This window comes from Scylla paramamosain, chromosome 6 (assembly GCF_035594125.1).
Source record: "Scylla paramamosain isolate STU-SP2022 chromosome 6, ASM3559412v1, whole genome shotgun sequence".
NCBI classification, from domain to species: Eukaryota; Metazoa; Arthropoda; class Malacostraca; order Decapoda; family Portunidae; genus Scylla; species Scylla paramamosain.
Genome location: NC_087156.1, coordinates 23,093,768 through 23,111,698, shown reverse-complemented (window position 1 = coordinate 23,111,698; position 17,931 = coordinate 23,093,768). Strand labels below are relative to the sequence as shown.

Here is a 17,931-nt window from a genome sequence, read left to right as displayed (position 1 = left end):
TAATCTATTTAGTGGTACATGGGAACCTATAAAAATGTCCAAGGGTACAGAGGAACAAAAAGGTAGGGAACCCCTAGACTACAGAATACAGACTGAATGAAGAATGAAAGAGGAGTGAGGCAAGAATATATTTTATCAACAACTTCATTCAGCTTGTACATAGAAGTAGTAGTCAAGATGAGAGGAATGAATATACGTGTATGAATTGAAAACAACAAGGCATTCATGCTCTTATATGCAGATTATGTGGTTATGAGTGAATCAGCATGATAATTTCAAAACTCATTAGATGTTGCAGATGAATATAGAAGAACTGATTATGAGTTTTAGCAGTGGAAAAAAAAGTGATGACAGTAAATAGGTAAGAAGACGAAGGAAACTCAGTGTGAAGAAATGAAGGACATGAGTCGCAATAAGGGCGTGAATACAAGTACTCGCATTGAGGATATGGATGAGTGTGAATGGATGCAGTCGATAAGATGGAAAGTGCAGCAAGGACGAGAACAAGCAAATGTAATGCACCGCAAGGAATCTAGAAGTTTATGATTGTTCCAAATATTATGTATAGTGTGGATGTGATAGCATGGAAAGAAGATTAATTAGAGAAACTGGAAGTAAGGCAGAATATAGTAACAAGAATGATTCTAAATGGACCAAGGTAAGTAGTAATAGAAGCGTTGGGAGGTGACAAAAGATGGTATATGTTTATAGAGACACAGAAGAAAGCTTGATATATAAAGTTTGACTGGAAATAATGGAGGATAGAGGATTAAAAAAAAATTATTTTTTTTTTATCTGTTTAGTTTAGAGGATCATCAACAGATCGAGGAGGAAATATATTTGATAGAGCACAAGAGTGGCATGCTATCTCGGTGGGTTCACTGACCCCATGTTTATGAATGAAGATTGACAAACAACCAGAGAGAAGTTATAGTGGACGTGATACATTGGAAAATTGGGATAGACAGGGCAGAGATAAGTAGAACTAAACAACTGAAAAAATTAAATGAAACAAAAGAAAAAAATATGGAATGGTTAAAAGAAAAGCCTCAGTATATGAAAAATAGTATGAGAGAAACCTACTAAGTGATTTAGTTACTCCAGTGTATGAGTTACTCCAGGAATTATAGATGATCTGAGTCCCGCAGCAGTGTGCCAGACTTGCAACATGGGAGAGGACCAAACACTCCAACATACACTGGAATATGAGAATGGCAGACAGAACAAAGGTGATGTAATTGGGATGCAATGTAGATGACAGTGTGGAGAAGACAGGAAGGGAATGGATGGTGTTGCTGCTGGGATTGTAAAAGTACTTGGAGAGTGAGGAATGCTGTCATTAGAGTCTTACAGTGAATATAACTCCACCCCCCTTCTCTCTCTCTCTCTCTCTCTCTCTCTCTCTCTCTCTCTCTCTCTCTCTCTCTCTCTCTCTCTCTCTCTCTCTCTCTTACTCACAAGTGATGATGATGATGATGATGATGATGATGATGATTCTCTGACGTGGTAACACTGTCAGTTTGGTCAAGTGGCTTTACTTTTTAACTTTTTAGCTATTACTAATGGAATATAATTAAGATCATACATTTTACCTCAACAATGTATGTTTTTATTTTGATACTTTTATTGAATATTTTCTTGGATCACTTGCGTTAGTCGAGTACAAGTATTATTGGGATGCATTTCCTCTTCTTGGAGGAGTCCACTTTATTAATTATTTAACATGATTTATTTTTTTATAATTCATATGTCATTTGTTCATCATTAGAAGCATCTGTACAACAAAGCTAGTTACTTCCAGAAACATCGAAAGACGCAGCAATCTCTCACGTAGCTCATTTTCCCTTCTTTTCAAAGACTCATTTTGCAGCAGTATATAAGAGTGATTATAGAAAGCTGAATTGAGTACAAGATTCATAGTAGTTTTCATAGGAAGTTACCATATTGTGAATGATTAGAGGTAGGGATTCTGCCTTTCTAGGGTGGTGGCAACGCTGGCGGTGGTGGTGGTGGTAGTAGCAATGTTTACAATCCCGGCGTAGGGACGCGGTGGTGTGTTGCTGTAGTGTTGTGTGCCGTCGCCTTGCTGTCATATGTAACGAGCCTTGACATTAGTGATTTGAAAATGGAGCTTCCTCAGCCTCCTCCAGGTGAGTGGTGACAGTACTGGTGCAGGAAGTGTACAGGTGACGTGATGGTGACTTCCTCATGTGGCACGGACGCCTTGCTGCCTCATGTGTCACCAGTGTTGTGATGCATCACTATTGCTACTACTACTTGTGCCCGCGAGGATTGAGGTATTTACAAGTCTATAGATGTCTCCACAGCTCTCTAACTCAGTAATGAGTATGGACAAAGCCTGCTTCCTGGCAGCAACTTATATCATTGAAGTGGAACATAACCCAGGTAGTTAGCCAATGCGTCTAATTCGGACCATTATCTATTACCGAATTGCCCCATCTAGTGAACTAACTCGAATCATTTTGCAATACAAACTCAGACCATCAACTACAACTTTAGTATTGTACTTATAGCAAGTTTAATGCATATATATGAAGTGTTGCATTCAGCTAGTTTCTTTTCAAACCTTGTGACAGCGGCATTCGGCTCGTTTTCTGTCAAACCTTGTGACACTGTCTTGTATGAATCAATAAAAAACTTCTTGGCAGGCATCACACAGTGCAAGTCACAGTCACCAGTCACGACTGTCTGCTGGGGCGGCATACTTGGTACCATGTAAATATGCTTTATGCTCTTGAAAGGAATGGATTTAATTTATATTATAATTTCTAGCAGGTGTTTCTTTGTGTTGAATATGCATTGGGCCAAGTTGGTGTGCAGTGGTCCGACTTGATCATGGGCCAAGTTGACTGATATTTGTAGTTAGTTGCACTGTGAGGGAAAAAAATCATTATGACTGCAAGTGATTAAATCTTAAAAGTAGCTGTTCCTTATGTATTCAATTGCTGCCCCTCTCCAGGACAAGCAAGCTTGGAGACCTGATGGGAAAGTGGGATTTTAGGGTAGGAGAAGCTAAATTTAGGAAACTTCAAAAAGGTTAAGGAGAAAAACACTGCTTTGGGGAAAATCCATAAAAATTAGTCTGTATACGGGGAATATCTGCCCCTTGGTATGTTGCCCTAACCTTTTGAAGTCACTAACATTGCTAATTGGGACAGATTCACCCCCATACACCCCACTACACTATCCTAACCAGTAAAATTTCATTTTAACACAATACATCCTATCTTCTGTTTCTCCTTCTCTTTTCCCCAAAAAATTGGGGACATGATGGGAAAGCAGGCTTTTAGGGTGGGAGAAAGCCATATTTTGCCAAATTTGGACATTTATGAAGAAGTCAAAGGATGAGATCATATTTTGAAAACTGGAACTTTCTAGTGTAACCTAACTTTACCTAACCAAACTGGGGGCTTTGTTCTCCCTTCCCCTGACACCCTCTTAAGAACACTAATCTTGCTGTGATTGATAGTTGTATGGAGTTGGTGTCCAGGGTGCCCAGGAATGCAAGTAAACACAATTTTAGAAGAAAGCTTGCTTTATATAAATAAAATAAAACTGTATATAAAGATAAAGCAGTTACCAAAAGGTGTAAATCCAGCCTGGAGGCTGGCTGGACAGGACTGAGTTCCCTGCCTGCATGGCCGGGTCAGATCTGGGCAGCGTCAAGTCACCGTGTCAGGTATTACCATGATAGAGGGTGGGGTGGAATGCTGTGTGGGGCAGTGTTCAACCTGAGAACATAAGAAATAAGGGAAGCTGCAAGAAGTGACCAGGCTTACACATGGCACTCCCTGTATGAAATATACCTACCTATTTCCACCTATCATCCCCATCCATAAAACCGTCTAATCTTATCTTAAAGCTCCCAAATGTCTTAGCACTAACAACATGATTACTGAGTCCATTCCACTCATCTACCACTCTGTTTGAGAACCAGTTTCTTCCTATCTCCTTCCTAAACCTAAATTTTTCAAGCTTGAACCTGTTACTTCTTGTTCTATCCTGGTTGCTGATCCTAAGAATTTTGCTTACATCCCCCTAGTTATAACCCCTATACCACTTAAAGACTTATATCAGGTCCCCTCTTAACCTATGTCTCTCTAAATAATGTAAATTTAACAGTTTCAATCTCAGCTTGTAAGGAATACTCCTCATCCCCTGTATCCTTTTAGTCATTCTCCTCTGTACTGATTCTAATAGACCTATATCTTTCCTGTAATGTGGGGACCAGAACAGCACAGTGTAGTCTAGATGAGGTCTGGCCAGCACCAAACTTAATATTACTTCAGACCTTCTACTTTTAACACTCCTAAAAATGAATCCCAGAGTTCAGAGCTAACTATAACTTTTTCATACCCTGAACCCACCAGAGTTTCATTGTTTATTGTGTACCTACTGTGTGGGTTTCCTCTACCTACTTTGCATTTGTTGATATTAAACTGCATTTACCATCTGTCCATCCGTTCATTCATCCCATCTAAATATGCCTGCAAGACAATGGCATCTGATTCTGACCTAATTAATCTACTTATCTTTATGTCATCCAAAAGTTTACTAACATCATTACTAATTCCACTATCCAAGTCACTGATATATATTAGAAATAACAATAGCCCTAATACTGATCCCTGTGGCACCCCACTAATTACATGACCCCACTCGGATTTAGAGCCGTTTATTACAACTCTTTGTCGCCTATCACTTAGCCATGACCTTATCCAACCTAACACCTGCCCATCTATTCCGTGTGCCCTAACCTTTCTCAGGAGCCTCTGATGGGGTACCTTGTCAAAAGCTTTACCAAAATCCAGATATAAGATGTCATAACTATCACCATTATCTACTACCTTATACACTTTACTGTAAAAACTTAACAAGTTCATCAGGCAAGACTTTCCCTTTGTGAAGCCATGCTGTGACAGATTTATCAAGTTATGTTTCTCTAAATGCTCCCTAATGCTCCTCACTATTATTGACTCCAATATTTTACCTACAACTGAAGTTAAGCTGACAGGTCTATAATTAGACGGTAAGGTTTTATCTCCTTTCTTAAAGATGGGTACTACATTAGCCTGCCTCCACATTACTGGTACCTCCCCTGACTCAAGTGATTTCCTAAAGACAGAAACTAAAGGCTCACAAATAACCTCTCTGAATTCCTTAAGTACTCTGGGATATATTTCATTTGGTCCTGGTGTCTTGAACTTTTTAGCCTATCTATCTCCTGTTCCATTATCTCCTTAGTTACGGAAATATCTGCCAGCTTCTCATTCTCGTCTGCTCTAAACATCTGTTCACTATTTGGCATATCTTGCATGTTTTCCTAGGTGAAGACAGTTAAAAAAATACTCATTCAGAATTTTTACTAATCTCCTCCCCAGAACTAACCAGCTCCCCATCTGCTGCCTTTAATGGACCTATAGTATCCTTATTCTTCATCCTGTATACCTGATAAAATCTCTTGGGGTCCGTCTTTGCCTGGCTAGCTAGCTTTAATTCATAATTGCCTTTAGCTTTCCTCGTTAACCTCCTGACTGCTCTAACTAATTCATTATATAAAACCTCTTCATCTGCCCATAATCTCTTATGTATACTTGTCTTCTGCCCTATATAATGTTTTAACCTAGCAGTCATCTGTTTAGGGTAATTTTTCTGTGATCTTATTGCTCTATATGGAATGTTTGTTAACTGTCCTGTATGCAATTTATCTGCGAAATGTTTATACAACTCATCTACATTTACTTCTCCTAATCCCCTCATCTTGGCCCGCTCCATCCTTTCCACTCCCTCATCTACTCGCCTCGACCTCACCTCTCCCATGTCAGCATGACCTGACCCTCCAACATACTCACACCTATCTCCCCCTCTCACTCTTCTCTGCGCCTTCCGGACACATCTTCCCTCCTCTTGTCCTACACCCTCACGCCTCACCTCACCTCTCTCATCCTGCCTTATCTCTCTCAACTCTGTCCTGGTCCTGACCTCACCCTACATCTGTTGTCAGTCAACTCCTTGGAGTTACCTTTTTAATTCCTCAAAATCCTAAAGTTCTAAAGTTAGGTATTTTACTAGTGTTTTTACTTCTAAAAGTTTCTTCCCATTTTAATTTGTACTGAATTTCCCAATGGTCACTGTTACGTAGCTGTCCTCCAACCTCTACCTGCGTGACTACTTCCTCCCTGTTAGTAAGAATTAAATCTAGAATATTGTTCCCCCTTGTTTGTTCTATGACTACCCGTTTTGAAAAATTATCCTGAATTACCTTAAGAAATTCCTCTGCTTCCTTGTTACCCACCATCAGGCTCCAGTCGATATTTCTAAAATTAAAATCTCCTACCACACATACCTGACTGTACCTTCCTGCTCTATTTATTTCCTGCCACAATGAGGTGTTAATTTCCTTTGTAATGTTCAGTGGCCTGTACACTATTCCCAGTACTACTGACTGTGATGCTTCCTTAATATTTACCCACATCGACTCTGTTTTGCTATCTGTTTTAATTCTATTATTAAAAAACACTGTAATGTGTCCCTAATGTCCTCTCCTGTTTTCCCTGTCTTTATAGAACAGTGTATAACCATCTATCTTAACCTCTGGATTAAATACTTTTCCTGACATATCTAACCAAGTTTCTGTTAAGGCAATATCAAGGTTCTCTACGCACACTATTCCTCTAAGCAAGTCTATTTTATTCAAAATATTTCTACAATTTGTGCAGTAAACACTTAAGCTATTTCTTACCTTCCCTGAGCTAGTTACCTTTATAAATTTAACTAATGTGTCCATTTTGACTTCACAACCCCTTCTTCCCTCCTGATTAACGAAAAAAGCGCTGGAGTGTAGTTACCTAAAGCTTGAGTGTTCTGGCCAAAACCTGAACGCCCTGGCATGATAAATGCACTCCATCCCGGGTGTACAAGGTGTCCCTACCATAGAAGAGGTCCCAGTTGTCAATGAACATCCATCCATTACTCTTAAAATGATTCGTGAGTCTGCGATTCATTGTAATAGCCCTGGATAGCCACTCAGCACCAACTCCCCTCCTCAGCAAGACACCACATACTACAGGGATCCCTCCCTTGTCCCTAATCCTATCCAAAACTTGTCAAAACCTCCCAAACAGTTCCTCACTCCTTACCTTACCAAGGTCATTCCCTCCCACACTGAGAAAAACAATGGGCTTGGTCCCATAATTTTCCAAGCACATGTCTAGTCTATCTGCTACCTTCCTATCCCAGCCCCCAGCAAACACACCCTCGACCTATGCTTCCTATCTCTGGTACAAAACACACTTATCTAAGTGCCTAACTTGACTATCACCAAGCACAATCACTCTACCTTGGGATAGGGTAACTGCTTCTGCCCCCTCCTTGTCTCCTCCCACCATGTCCACCTCCTCCTCCTTCACCTCCTCCAGCACACTGAAGGGATTCTTCATCTCCGCGCAAGGCGCCCTGAGGACCTTCAACCTCTTGGTCCCCTGCACACAACCGACCACTGCTCCTCCGTTGCCTTACTAGGTAAGGTGACGGTGGGGCATGACCCTCCAACAGGTGCTGAGATCCTCCCACAGAACTCAGCCTGCAGGTCTGAGATCCTCTCATGAAACTCAGCCTGTACCTCTGAGATCCTTTGATGGAACTCATCCTCCACCTCTGAGACCTTTGCAATGAAGGCATCAAGCACAGGAGAACTAACACAACCAGATGACTCAGCAACACAAGGCGCCATGTCTACACTAGCCAGCTATATTAGCATCAGATCACTGCTCACTAAACACATCTGTTCACTAGGAACCCTGATCTGAGACAGACCTGGTACAACCTAACCTAACCGGGAGGCTTTCCCCCATGGAACACCCCACCTCCCCTTAAGGACACTAATCTTACCTAATAAGGTGTGCTTTGCTCCCTTTGGGCCCACCTTTAAGGACAATAACCTAACCTTACAAGGAGTGCTTTGCCCCTGGACACCCTTTCTTAAGGACACTAACCTAACTATATATGTTAATTGGAAGTGGAAGGTCCAGGATTTGGTTGGTCGACCTCCTCTTCCTCATCATCAAAGAGTACTGGCACCACCAATTGTTCAGCACTTGATTGATTTTAGCAAAACATTGTGCAATCTTAAGAAATGTACACGCTAATATTTGACTCTATGTTGGTGTTCAGTTTCTAAAAATGTGTTTGGATTTTTGGGCAGTTTTTCTCAAAAAAAAAAAAAGTTCAGATTCTAGTTTGTTCAAACAATGGGGTGTTTGGATTCCGGGGTCAACATTGTAGTCACAGGATGTACGCCCATCAAAATATTTTTATTACCCTAGGCTGTGGAATTGACTGCAATGAATACTGACACAGCAGCTGTGATGACTTGTGGAGGTTGGTATGCCTTCCTATCTCCCCTTTCCCCACTCACTGTCCTGAATAACATCTCGTACTACTATCCCATTAGTGTAATTCATTCTGTGGAACATATAATGGTTCATGGAGTTTATTCTCCACATCATACCAGTCACATATTCCCCAGTAACTGGCAACTTGGCACAGCAGGGTTCCAACCTTGCACCTTACCACATGAGTTATACCAGAAATCATTATGTGCTGGGTTGTATTACACCTTAAAGGTAACAAAAATTTTTTTGATGGGTGTACCTACCTTGACCATGTCTTGCATAGTCATTTACTAGCCATCTCATTCATATGAGAAATCTTAAATCCTTTTTTCTTTCCCATTTATTGTACTATTCATTGTATTTTCAATTAGTTGTAGTATTTTGAGATGAAATGCAGTTTAGGTTATGATTTGTTTCTAACTTTTTTCTTAATTTGCAGACCAGGAGCTTAAAAACATCATTGACAAGTTGGCCCAGTTTGTGGCACGCAATGGCCCTGAGTTTGAACAGATGACCAAGACTAAGCAAAAGGACAACCCCAAGTTCAGTTTCCTGTTTGGTGGAGAGTATTTCAACTACTATCAGTACAAGGTCACAACTGAGCAAGCAAGTTAGTATTTTGTTGCTCTGTATTTTTAGTAGTTTAGTTGCTTGTAAATTCCACTTCATTCGGATTCTTCTTGTCTAGAACTCTGCTTAATCCAGTGCTGTAATCAGGTCCACCAGGAAGAGGATCTGCCAGTGCATTGTAGGGCACTAAGGATACAGCTCTGAGTTGTTGAAACAATGAGAGAATTTTACTCATACATATAGTCTATGTCTCCCACTATCTTCACTTACTGCAGAGGTAGGAGACCCAAATTAGTTTGGCCATGGGATATATTACTCTTCTCAGTGCCCCTGACTATAATCAACACAACATTGCTGATGGTACAGTTTTATCAAATCACGGTATACAGACTTCAAAGCATGTTATTTAAAGGCATATTGAACTACCAGATGCCAAGCAGTGTAGAAATGCAAAATGTTTATATATTAATATTTTAATGCAGAAAAGAAGGGAAAAGCAGAAGTGTATATTTTATCCCAATAATTTTTCTTTACAGGCAGTATGAAAACTATAAACATTATCTCATGCACTTTATATTTCTGCCCGGAACCATGCCAAGTCTGTTCTCCAACTAGCCAAAAACTCCTTCATTAATAGAGTGTCAAAATCTTTCTAGATCTAACTCCCCTCATGACTTCTGGCATCTAGACAAATATATCTCCAATAACTTCCCTCTTTTATTTCAAGCAGATGGCACCACTGCTATCACATCTATTTCTAAAGCTAACTCTTTGCTCAAACGTTTGCTAAAAACTCTACCTTGGCTGATTCATGGCTTGTTCCTCCCTGTCCTCCACCCTCTGACTACTTCATGCTATCTTTTAAAATTTTTCACAATGATGTTTTCCATGCCCTTGCTGGCCTAAACCCTAGGAAGGCTTATGGACCTGATGGGGTCCCTCCTATTGTTCTCCAAAACTGTGCTTCCATGCTTGCACCTTGCCTAGTCAAACTCTTTCAACTCTGTCTGTCAACATCTACCTTTTCTTCTTGCTGGAAGTTTGCTTACATTCAGCCTGTTCCTAAAAAGGGTGATCATTCTAATCCCTCAAACTACTGTCCTATTGCTTTAATTTCCTGCCTATCTAAAGTTTTTGAATCTATCCTCAATAGGAAGATTCTTAGACATCTATCACTTCACAACCTTCTATCTGATCACCAGTATGGGGTTCCATTAAGGTCGCTCTACTGGTCAAATTGATAGATGGAGAAATTGAGTTTTTGAGGCATTGAACAATACCAAGGGCTTTCCTTACCGAGTCTTGGTCATCCTCTTTTAGAGATTTTGATGAAACTTTTGCTGTTGCCTTGGACATATCAAAAGCTTTTGATAGTCTGGCACAAAGCTTTGATTTCCAAACTACCCTCCTAGGGCTTTTATCCTTCTCTCAGTAACTTCATCTCAAGTTTCCTTTCTGACCGTTCTATTGCTGCTGTGGTAGACGGTCACTGTTCTTCTCCAAAATCTATTAACAGTGGTGTTCCTCAGGGTTCTGTCCTGTCACCCTCTCTCTTCCTATTATTCATCAGTGATCTTCTAAACCAAACTTCTTTTCCTATCCACTCCTACGCTGATGATACCATCCTGCACTTTTCCATGTCTTTTCATAGACGTCCAACACTTCAGGAAGTAAACATTTCATGCAGGGAAGCCACAGAATGCCTGACTTCTCATCTTTCTGAAGTTTCTGATTGGGGCAGAACAAACTTGGTATTGTTCAATGCCTCAAAAACTCAATTTCTCAATCTATCAATTCGACACAACCTTCCAGACAACTTCTTCAATGACACTCAACTGTCCCCCTCTTGTACACTGAACATCCTTGGTCTGTCCTTTACATATAATCTGAAGTGGAAACTTCACATCTTATCTCTAGCTAAAACAGCTTCTATGAAGTCAGGCATTCTGAGATGTCTTCACCAGTTTTTCTCACCCCCCTCAGCTGCTAACTTTGTACAAGGGCCTTATCCATCATGTTTTTTTTTTTCTTTTCTTTTTTTTTTATGTAGGAAGGACACTGGCCAAGGGCAACAAAAATCTAATAAAAAAATCCCCACTGAAATGCCAGTCCCATAAAAGGGTCAAAGCAGTGGTCAAAAATTGCTGAATAAGTGTCTTGAAACCTCCCTCTTGAAGGAATTCAAGTCATAGGAAGGTGGAAATACAGAAGCAGGCAGGGAGTTCCAGAGTTTACCAGAGAAAGGGATGAATGATCGAGAATACTGGTTAACTCTTGCGTTAGAGAGGCGGACAGAATAAGGGTGAGAGAAAGAAGAAAGTCTTGTGCAGCGAGGCCGTGGGAGGAGGAGAGGCATGCAGTTAGCAAGATCAGAAGAGCAGCTAGCATGAAAATAGCAGTAGAAGACAGCTAGATATGCAACATTGCAGCAGTGAGAGAGAGGCTGAAGACAGTCAGTTAGAGGAGAGGAGTTGATGAGACGAAAAGCTTTTCATTCCACCCTGTCTAGAAGAGCAGTATGAGTGGAACCCCCCCCCCCAGACATGTGAAGCATACTCCATACATGGACGGATAAGGCCCTTGTACAGAGTTAGCAGCTGGGGGGCTGAGAAAAACTGGCGGAGACGTCTCAGAACACCTAACTTCATAGAAGCTGTTTTAGTTAGAGATGAGATGTGAAGTTTCCAGTTCAGATTATAAGTAAAGGACAGACCGAGGATGTTCAGTGTAGAAGGGGGGGACAGTTGAGTGTCATTGAAGAAGATGGGATAGTTGTCTGGAAGGTTGTGTCGAGTTGATAGATGGAAGAATTGAGTTTTTGAGGCATTGAACAATACCAAGTTTTTTTTTTTTTTTTTTTATGTAGGAAGGATACTGGCCAAGGGCAACAAAAATCTAATAAAAAAAATGCCCACTGAAATGCCAGTCCCATAAAAGGGTCAAAGCAGTGGTCAAAAATTGATGGATAAGTGTCTTGAAACCTCCCTCTTGAAGGAATTCAAGTCATAGGAAGGTGGAAATACAGAAGAAGGCAGGGAGTTCCAGAGTTTACCAGAGAAAGGGATGAATGATTGAGAATACTGGTTAACTCTTGCGTTAGAGAGGTGGACAGAATAGGGGTGAGAAAGAAGAAAGTCTTGTGCAGCGAGGCCGCGGAAGGAGGGGAGGCATGCAGTTAGCAAGATCAGAAGAGCAGTTGGCATGAAAATAGCGGTAGAAGACAGCTAGATATGCAACATTGCGGCGGTGAGAGAGGGGCTGAAGACAGTCAGTTAGAGGAGAGGAGTTGATGAGACGAAAAGCTTTTCATTCCACCCTGTCTAGAAGAGCAGTATGAGTGGAACCCCCCAGACATGTGAAGCATACTCCATACATGGACGGATAAGGCCCTTGTACAGAGTTAGCAGCTGGGGGGGTGAGAAAAACTGGCGGAGATGTCTCAGAACACCTAACTTCATAGAAGCTGCTTTAGCTAGAGATGAGATGTGAAGTTTCCAGTTCAGATTATAAGTAAAGGACAGACCGAGGATGTTCAGTATAGAAGAGAGGGACAGTTGAGTGTCATTGAAGAAGAGGGGATAGTTGTCTGGAAGATTGTGTCGAGTTGATAGATGGAGGAATTGAGTTTTTGAGGCATTGAACAATACCAAGTTTGCTCTGCCCCAATCAGAAATTTTAGAAAGATCTGAAGTCAGGCATTCTGTGGCTTCCCTGCGTGATATGTTTACCTCCTGAAGGGTTGGACGTCTATGAAAAGACGTGGAAAAGTGCAGGGTGGTATCATCAGCATAGGAGTGGATAGGACAAAAAGTTTGGTTTAGAAGATCATAAATAAGAAGAGGGTGGGTGACAGGACAGAACCCTGAGGAACACCACTGTTAATAGATTTAGGAGAAGAACAGTGACCGTCTACCACAGCAGCAATAGAACAGTCAGAAAGGAAACTTGAGATGAAGTTACAGAGAGAAGGATAGAAACCGTAGGAGGGTAGTTTTGAAATCAAAGCTTTGTGCCAGACTCTATCAAAGGCTTTTGATATGTCCAAGGCAACAGCAAAAGTTTCACCAAAGTCTCTAAAAGAGGATGACTAAGACTCAGTAAGGAAAGCCAGAAGATCACCAGTAGAGCGGCCTTGACGGAACCCATACTGGCGATCAGATAGAAGGCTGTGAAGTGATAGATGTTTAAGAATCTTCCTGTTGAGGATAGATTCAAAAACTTTAGATAAGCAGGAAATTAAAGCAATAGGACGGTAGTTTGAGGGATTAGAGCGGTCACCCTTTTTAGGAACAGGTTGAATGTAGGCAAACTTCCAGCAAGAAGGAAAGGTAGATGTTGACAGACAGAGCTGAAAGAGTTTGACTAGGCAAGCTGCAAGCACGGAGGCACAGTTTCGGAGAACAATAGGAGGGATCCCATCAGGTCCATAAGCCTTCCGAGGGTTTAGACCAGCGAGGGCATGGAAAACATCATTACGAAGAATTTTAATACGTGGCATGAAGTAGTCAGAGGGTGGAGGAGAGGGAGGAACAAGCCCAGAATCGTCCAAGGTAGAGTTTTTAACAAAGGTTTGAGCAAAGAGTTCAGCTTTAGAAATAGATGTGATAGCAGTGGTGCCATCTGGTTGAAGTAGAGGAGGGAAAGAAGAAGAAGCAAAGTTATTGGAGATATTTTTGGCTAGATGCCAGAAATCACGAGGGGAGTTAGATTTTGAAAGGTTTTGACATTTTCTGTTAATGAAGGAGTTTTTGGCTAGTTGGAGAACAGACTTGGCATGGTTCCGGGCAGAAATATAAAGTGCATGAGATTTTGGTGATGGAAGGCTTAAGTACCTTTTGTGGGCCACCTCTCTATCATGTATAGCATGAGAACAAGCTGTGTTAAACCAAAGTTTAGAAGGTTTAGGACGAGAAAAAGAGTGAGGAATGTACGCCTCCATGCCAGACACTATCACCTCTGTTATGCGCTCAGCACACAAAGACGGGTCTCTGACACGGAAGCAGTAGTCATTCCAAGGAAAATCAGCAAAATACCTCCTCAGGTCCTCCCAACTAGCAGAGGCAAAACGCCAGAGGCACCTTCGCTTAGGGGGATCCTGAGGAGGGATTGGAGTGATAGGACAAGATAAAGATATGAGATTGTGATCGGAGGAGCCCAACGGAGAAGAAAGGGTGACAGCATAAGCAGAAGGATTAGAGGTCAGGAAAAGGTCAAGAATGTTGGGCGTATCTCCAAGACGGTCAGGAATATGAGTAGGGTGTTGCACCAATTGCTCTAGCTCATGGAGGATAGCAAAGTTGTAGGCTAGTTCACCAGGATGGTCAGTGAAGGGAGAGGAAAGCCAAAGCTGGAGGTGAACATTGAAGTCTCCAAGAATGGAGATCTCTGCAAAAGGGAAGAGGGTCAGAATGTGCTCCACTTTGGAAGTTAAGTAGTCAAAGAATTTCTTATAGTCAGAGGAGTTAGGAGAGAGGTATACAGCACAGATAAATTTAGTATGAGAATGACTCTGTAGTCGTAGCCAGATGGTGGAAAACTCGGAAGATTCAAGAGTGTGGGCACGAGAGCAGGTTAAGTCATTGCGCACATAAACGCAGCATCCAGCTTTGGATCGAAAATGAGGATAGAGAAAGTAGGAGGGAACAGAAAAGAGGCTACTGTCAGTTGCCTCAAACACCTGAGTTTCAGTGAGGAAAAGAAGATGAGGTTTAGAAGAGGAGAGGTGGTGTTCTACAGATTGAAAATTAGATCTTAGACCGCGAATGTTGCAGAAGTTAATGAAGAAAAAGTTGAGGGGGGTGTCAAGACACTTAGGGTCGTCGACGGAAAGGCAGTCCGACCTGGGGACATTTATTGTCCCCTCTCCCAGATGGGGACTCCGAGGCTGGTGTAGGAGTCGCCATGATTTTAAAATTTTTGAGTGAAGGGTGTGTGTGTTATTAGGTGCTTGTAGTTTTGTGTGGAGGAAGAGAGTTGTCTTTAGAGGGCAGGCTGTGACTACCCCCTTGTGTTGTGAGACACAAAGGGAAACGTTCAGTGAGGTCACAGCTGGGTTTAATGATAAGTTCACAGCACCCCCTGAACAGTGCTTTAGACCTCACTGTTTGCTCTGCCCCAATCCAAAATTTTAGAAAGATCAGAAGTCAAGCATTCTGTGGCTTCCCAGTGTGATATGTTTACCTCCTGAAGGGTTAGATGTCTATGAAAAGACGTGGAAAAGTACAGGGTGGGTAGGAGTGGATAGGAGAAGAAGTTTGGTTTAGAAGATCATTAATGAATAGTAAGAAGAGAGTGGGTGACAGGACATAATCCTGAGGAACACCACTGTTAATAGATTTAGGAGAAGAACAGTGACCGTCTACCACAGCAGCAATAGAACGGTCAGAAAGGAAACTTGAGATGAAGTTACAGAGAGAAGGATAGAAACCGTAGGAAGGTAGTTTGGAAATCAAAGCTTTGTGCCAGACTCTATCAAAAGCTTTTGATATGTCCAAGGCAACAGCAAAAGTTTCACCAAAATCTCTAAAAGGGGATGACCAAGACTTAGTAAGGAAAGCCAGAAGATCACCAGTAGAGCGGCCTTGATGGAACCCATACTGGCGATCAGATAGAAGGTTGTGAAGTGATAGATGTTTAAGAATCTTCCTGTTGAGGATAGATTCAAAAACTTTAGATAGGCAGGAAATTATAGCAATAGGATGGTAGTTTGAGGGATTAGAATGGTCACCCTTTTTAGGAACAGGTTGAATGTAGGCAAACTTCCAGTAAGAAGGAAAGGTAGATGTTGACAGACAGAGCTGAAAGAGTTTGACTAGGCAAGGTGCAAGCACGGAGGCACAGTTTCGGAGAACAATAGGAGGGACCCCATCAGGTCCATAAGCCTTCCGAGGGTTTAGGCCAGCGAGGGCATGGAAAACATCATTGCGAAGAATTTTAATACGTGGCATGAAGTAGTCAGAGGGTGGAGGAGAGGGAGGAACAAGCCCAGATTTGTCCAAGGTAGAGTTTTTAGCAAAGGTTTGAGTGAAGATTTCAGCTTTAGAAATAGATGTGATAGCAGTGGTGCCATCTGGTTGAAATAGAGGAGGGAAAGAAGAAGAAGAGATATTTTTGGCTAGATGCCAGAAATCACGAGGGGAGTTAGATCTTGAAAGGTTTTGACATTTTCTGTTAATGAAGGAGTTTTTGGCTAGTTGGAGAACAGACTTGGCATGGTTCCGGGCAGAAATATAAAGTGCATGAGATTCTGGTGATGGAAGGCTTAAGTACCTTTTGTGGGCCACCTCTCTATCATGTATAGCATCTGGGTTTAATGATAAGTTCACAGCACCCCCTGAACAGTGCTTTAGACCTCACTGGGAGTAATTATCATTTCGGCAGGTGTCTACTGCCTCCTCCTCCTATACTGGAGTATACTTCACATGTGTGTGGGGGTTCCACTCATACCACTCTTTTAGACAGGGTGGAATCAGAAGCATTTTTCTCATCAACTCCTCTCCTCTAACTGACTGTCTTCAGTCTCTCTCTCATCACCGCAGTGTTGCATCTCTAGCTGTCTTCTACCGCTATTTTCATGCTAACTGCTCTTCTGATCTTGCTAACTGCATGCCTCCCCTCCTACAGCCTTGCTGCACAAGACTTTCTTGTTTCTCTCATCCCTATTCTGTCCACCTCTCTTATGCAAGAGTTAACCAGTATTCTCAATCATTCATCCCCTCCTGTGGTAAACTCTGTAACTCCCTGCCTGCTTCTGTATTTCCACCTTCCTATGACTTGAATTCCTCCAAGAAGGAGGTTTCAAGACACTTATCCATCAATTTTTGACTACTGCTTTGGACCCTTTTCTGGGACTGGCATCTCAGTGTTTTTTTTTTTTTTTTTTTTTTTTTTTTTTTTTTTTTTTTTGCCAGTGACCCTCCTACATAAAAAAAAAAAAAAAATCCTAAGAAGCAGACTTAAATTTCATACTTTCTGTTCCAACACACTTCAGACCCCACTAGCCAAACCACCCATTCTCCTGCACTTTGTCTCTCTACACCTGATCTCCCATTTTATCTTCCAAACTCAGAGTCTTTCCTTTCAGCATTTCACACATAGCTAACACACCCAACTTTCCTCAAACTGTCTCCCAGTCATCTCCTTTTTATACTATATATTTAGTGGTTCTTATTAATTCATTTGTGTATTATTTTTATCAGTCTTTTTCTTCCTGTCATAAGTTGATATGATAAGGCATCAGAATGAATGCTTACAAATTATTGCATCTAAAAATGTAACATTTTCTTCTTTGTTTTAGTTTTGAAACACCGACAAGCTCGTGAACAACAGCAACAGCAGTCTCAGCCTTCCCCACAGCCTGCGCTGCACCAGCCTCCTCCCCCACCACAAGGATTTCCTGGTGGTGGTGGTGGTGGTGGTTTCCCTGGACAAAACTTTCCACCAGCCTATGCATACCCTCCCACTTCAGGATATCCTGAACCTGACCTTCCTCCTCAGTTCCCACAAGCACCTGTTACTACAGGAGGCTTTTCTCAGGGGCAGTTTGCTCCACCACCCCCAAGCAGTGAGCCACCTGCAACATTTCCTCCAGGTGATCCAAATTTTGCAACCCCAACTTCCTTTGTGCCCACCAGCACCACAGAGCCCCCTTTTGGCCACTCCTCTCAGTCATTTCCTCCTCCACCTCCAGGTGACTCAACATACACAGCTCCTCAGGTGAGTCAGCAGCCAAAATTTTTAATCTATGATGACTTACAAGATGTTTATTTATTCAAGAAAGCCTTTAGAAGACTGTGGAAATAAAATTGAGTTTATTAAAGTTAAGTTAATGATTGAATTCAGAAAGGAATCAAGATTTTGAAGGTGATTTTGTTTTTCTCTTTCTTAGGACTAAACTATTTTATTTCAAGTGAGGAGTGTCAGGATATCTCCAGAACTAAATTGGGCT

General features: G+C 41.7%; 1 protein-coding gene across 4 annotated transcripts in view; it reads left to right on the top strand.

Moving 5' to 3' along the window:
• The first annotated feature begins 1,989 nt into the window (after window positions 1-1,989).
• Window positions 1,990-17,931, top strand: part of LOC135101441 (calcium homeostasis endoplasmic reticulum protein-like) — a 45,641-nt gene continuing 29,699 nt past the window's right edge. The window contains exons 1-4 of one of the 4 annotated variants that reach the window (XM_064005393.1): window positions 2,018-2,150; window positions 8,346-8,400; window positions 8,854-9,024; window positions 17,281-17,699. In XM_064005393.1, the coding sequence (XP_063861463.1) occupies window positions 8,364-8,400; window positions 8,854-9,024; window positions 17,281-17,699 (627 nt within the window). In that variant the 5' untranslated portion in view covers window positions 2,018-2,150; window positions 8,346-8,363. The other 3 variants (XM_064005394.1, XM_064005395.1, XM_064005392.1) reach the window with 3 other exon arrangements.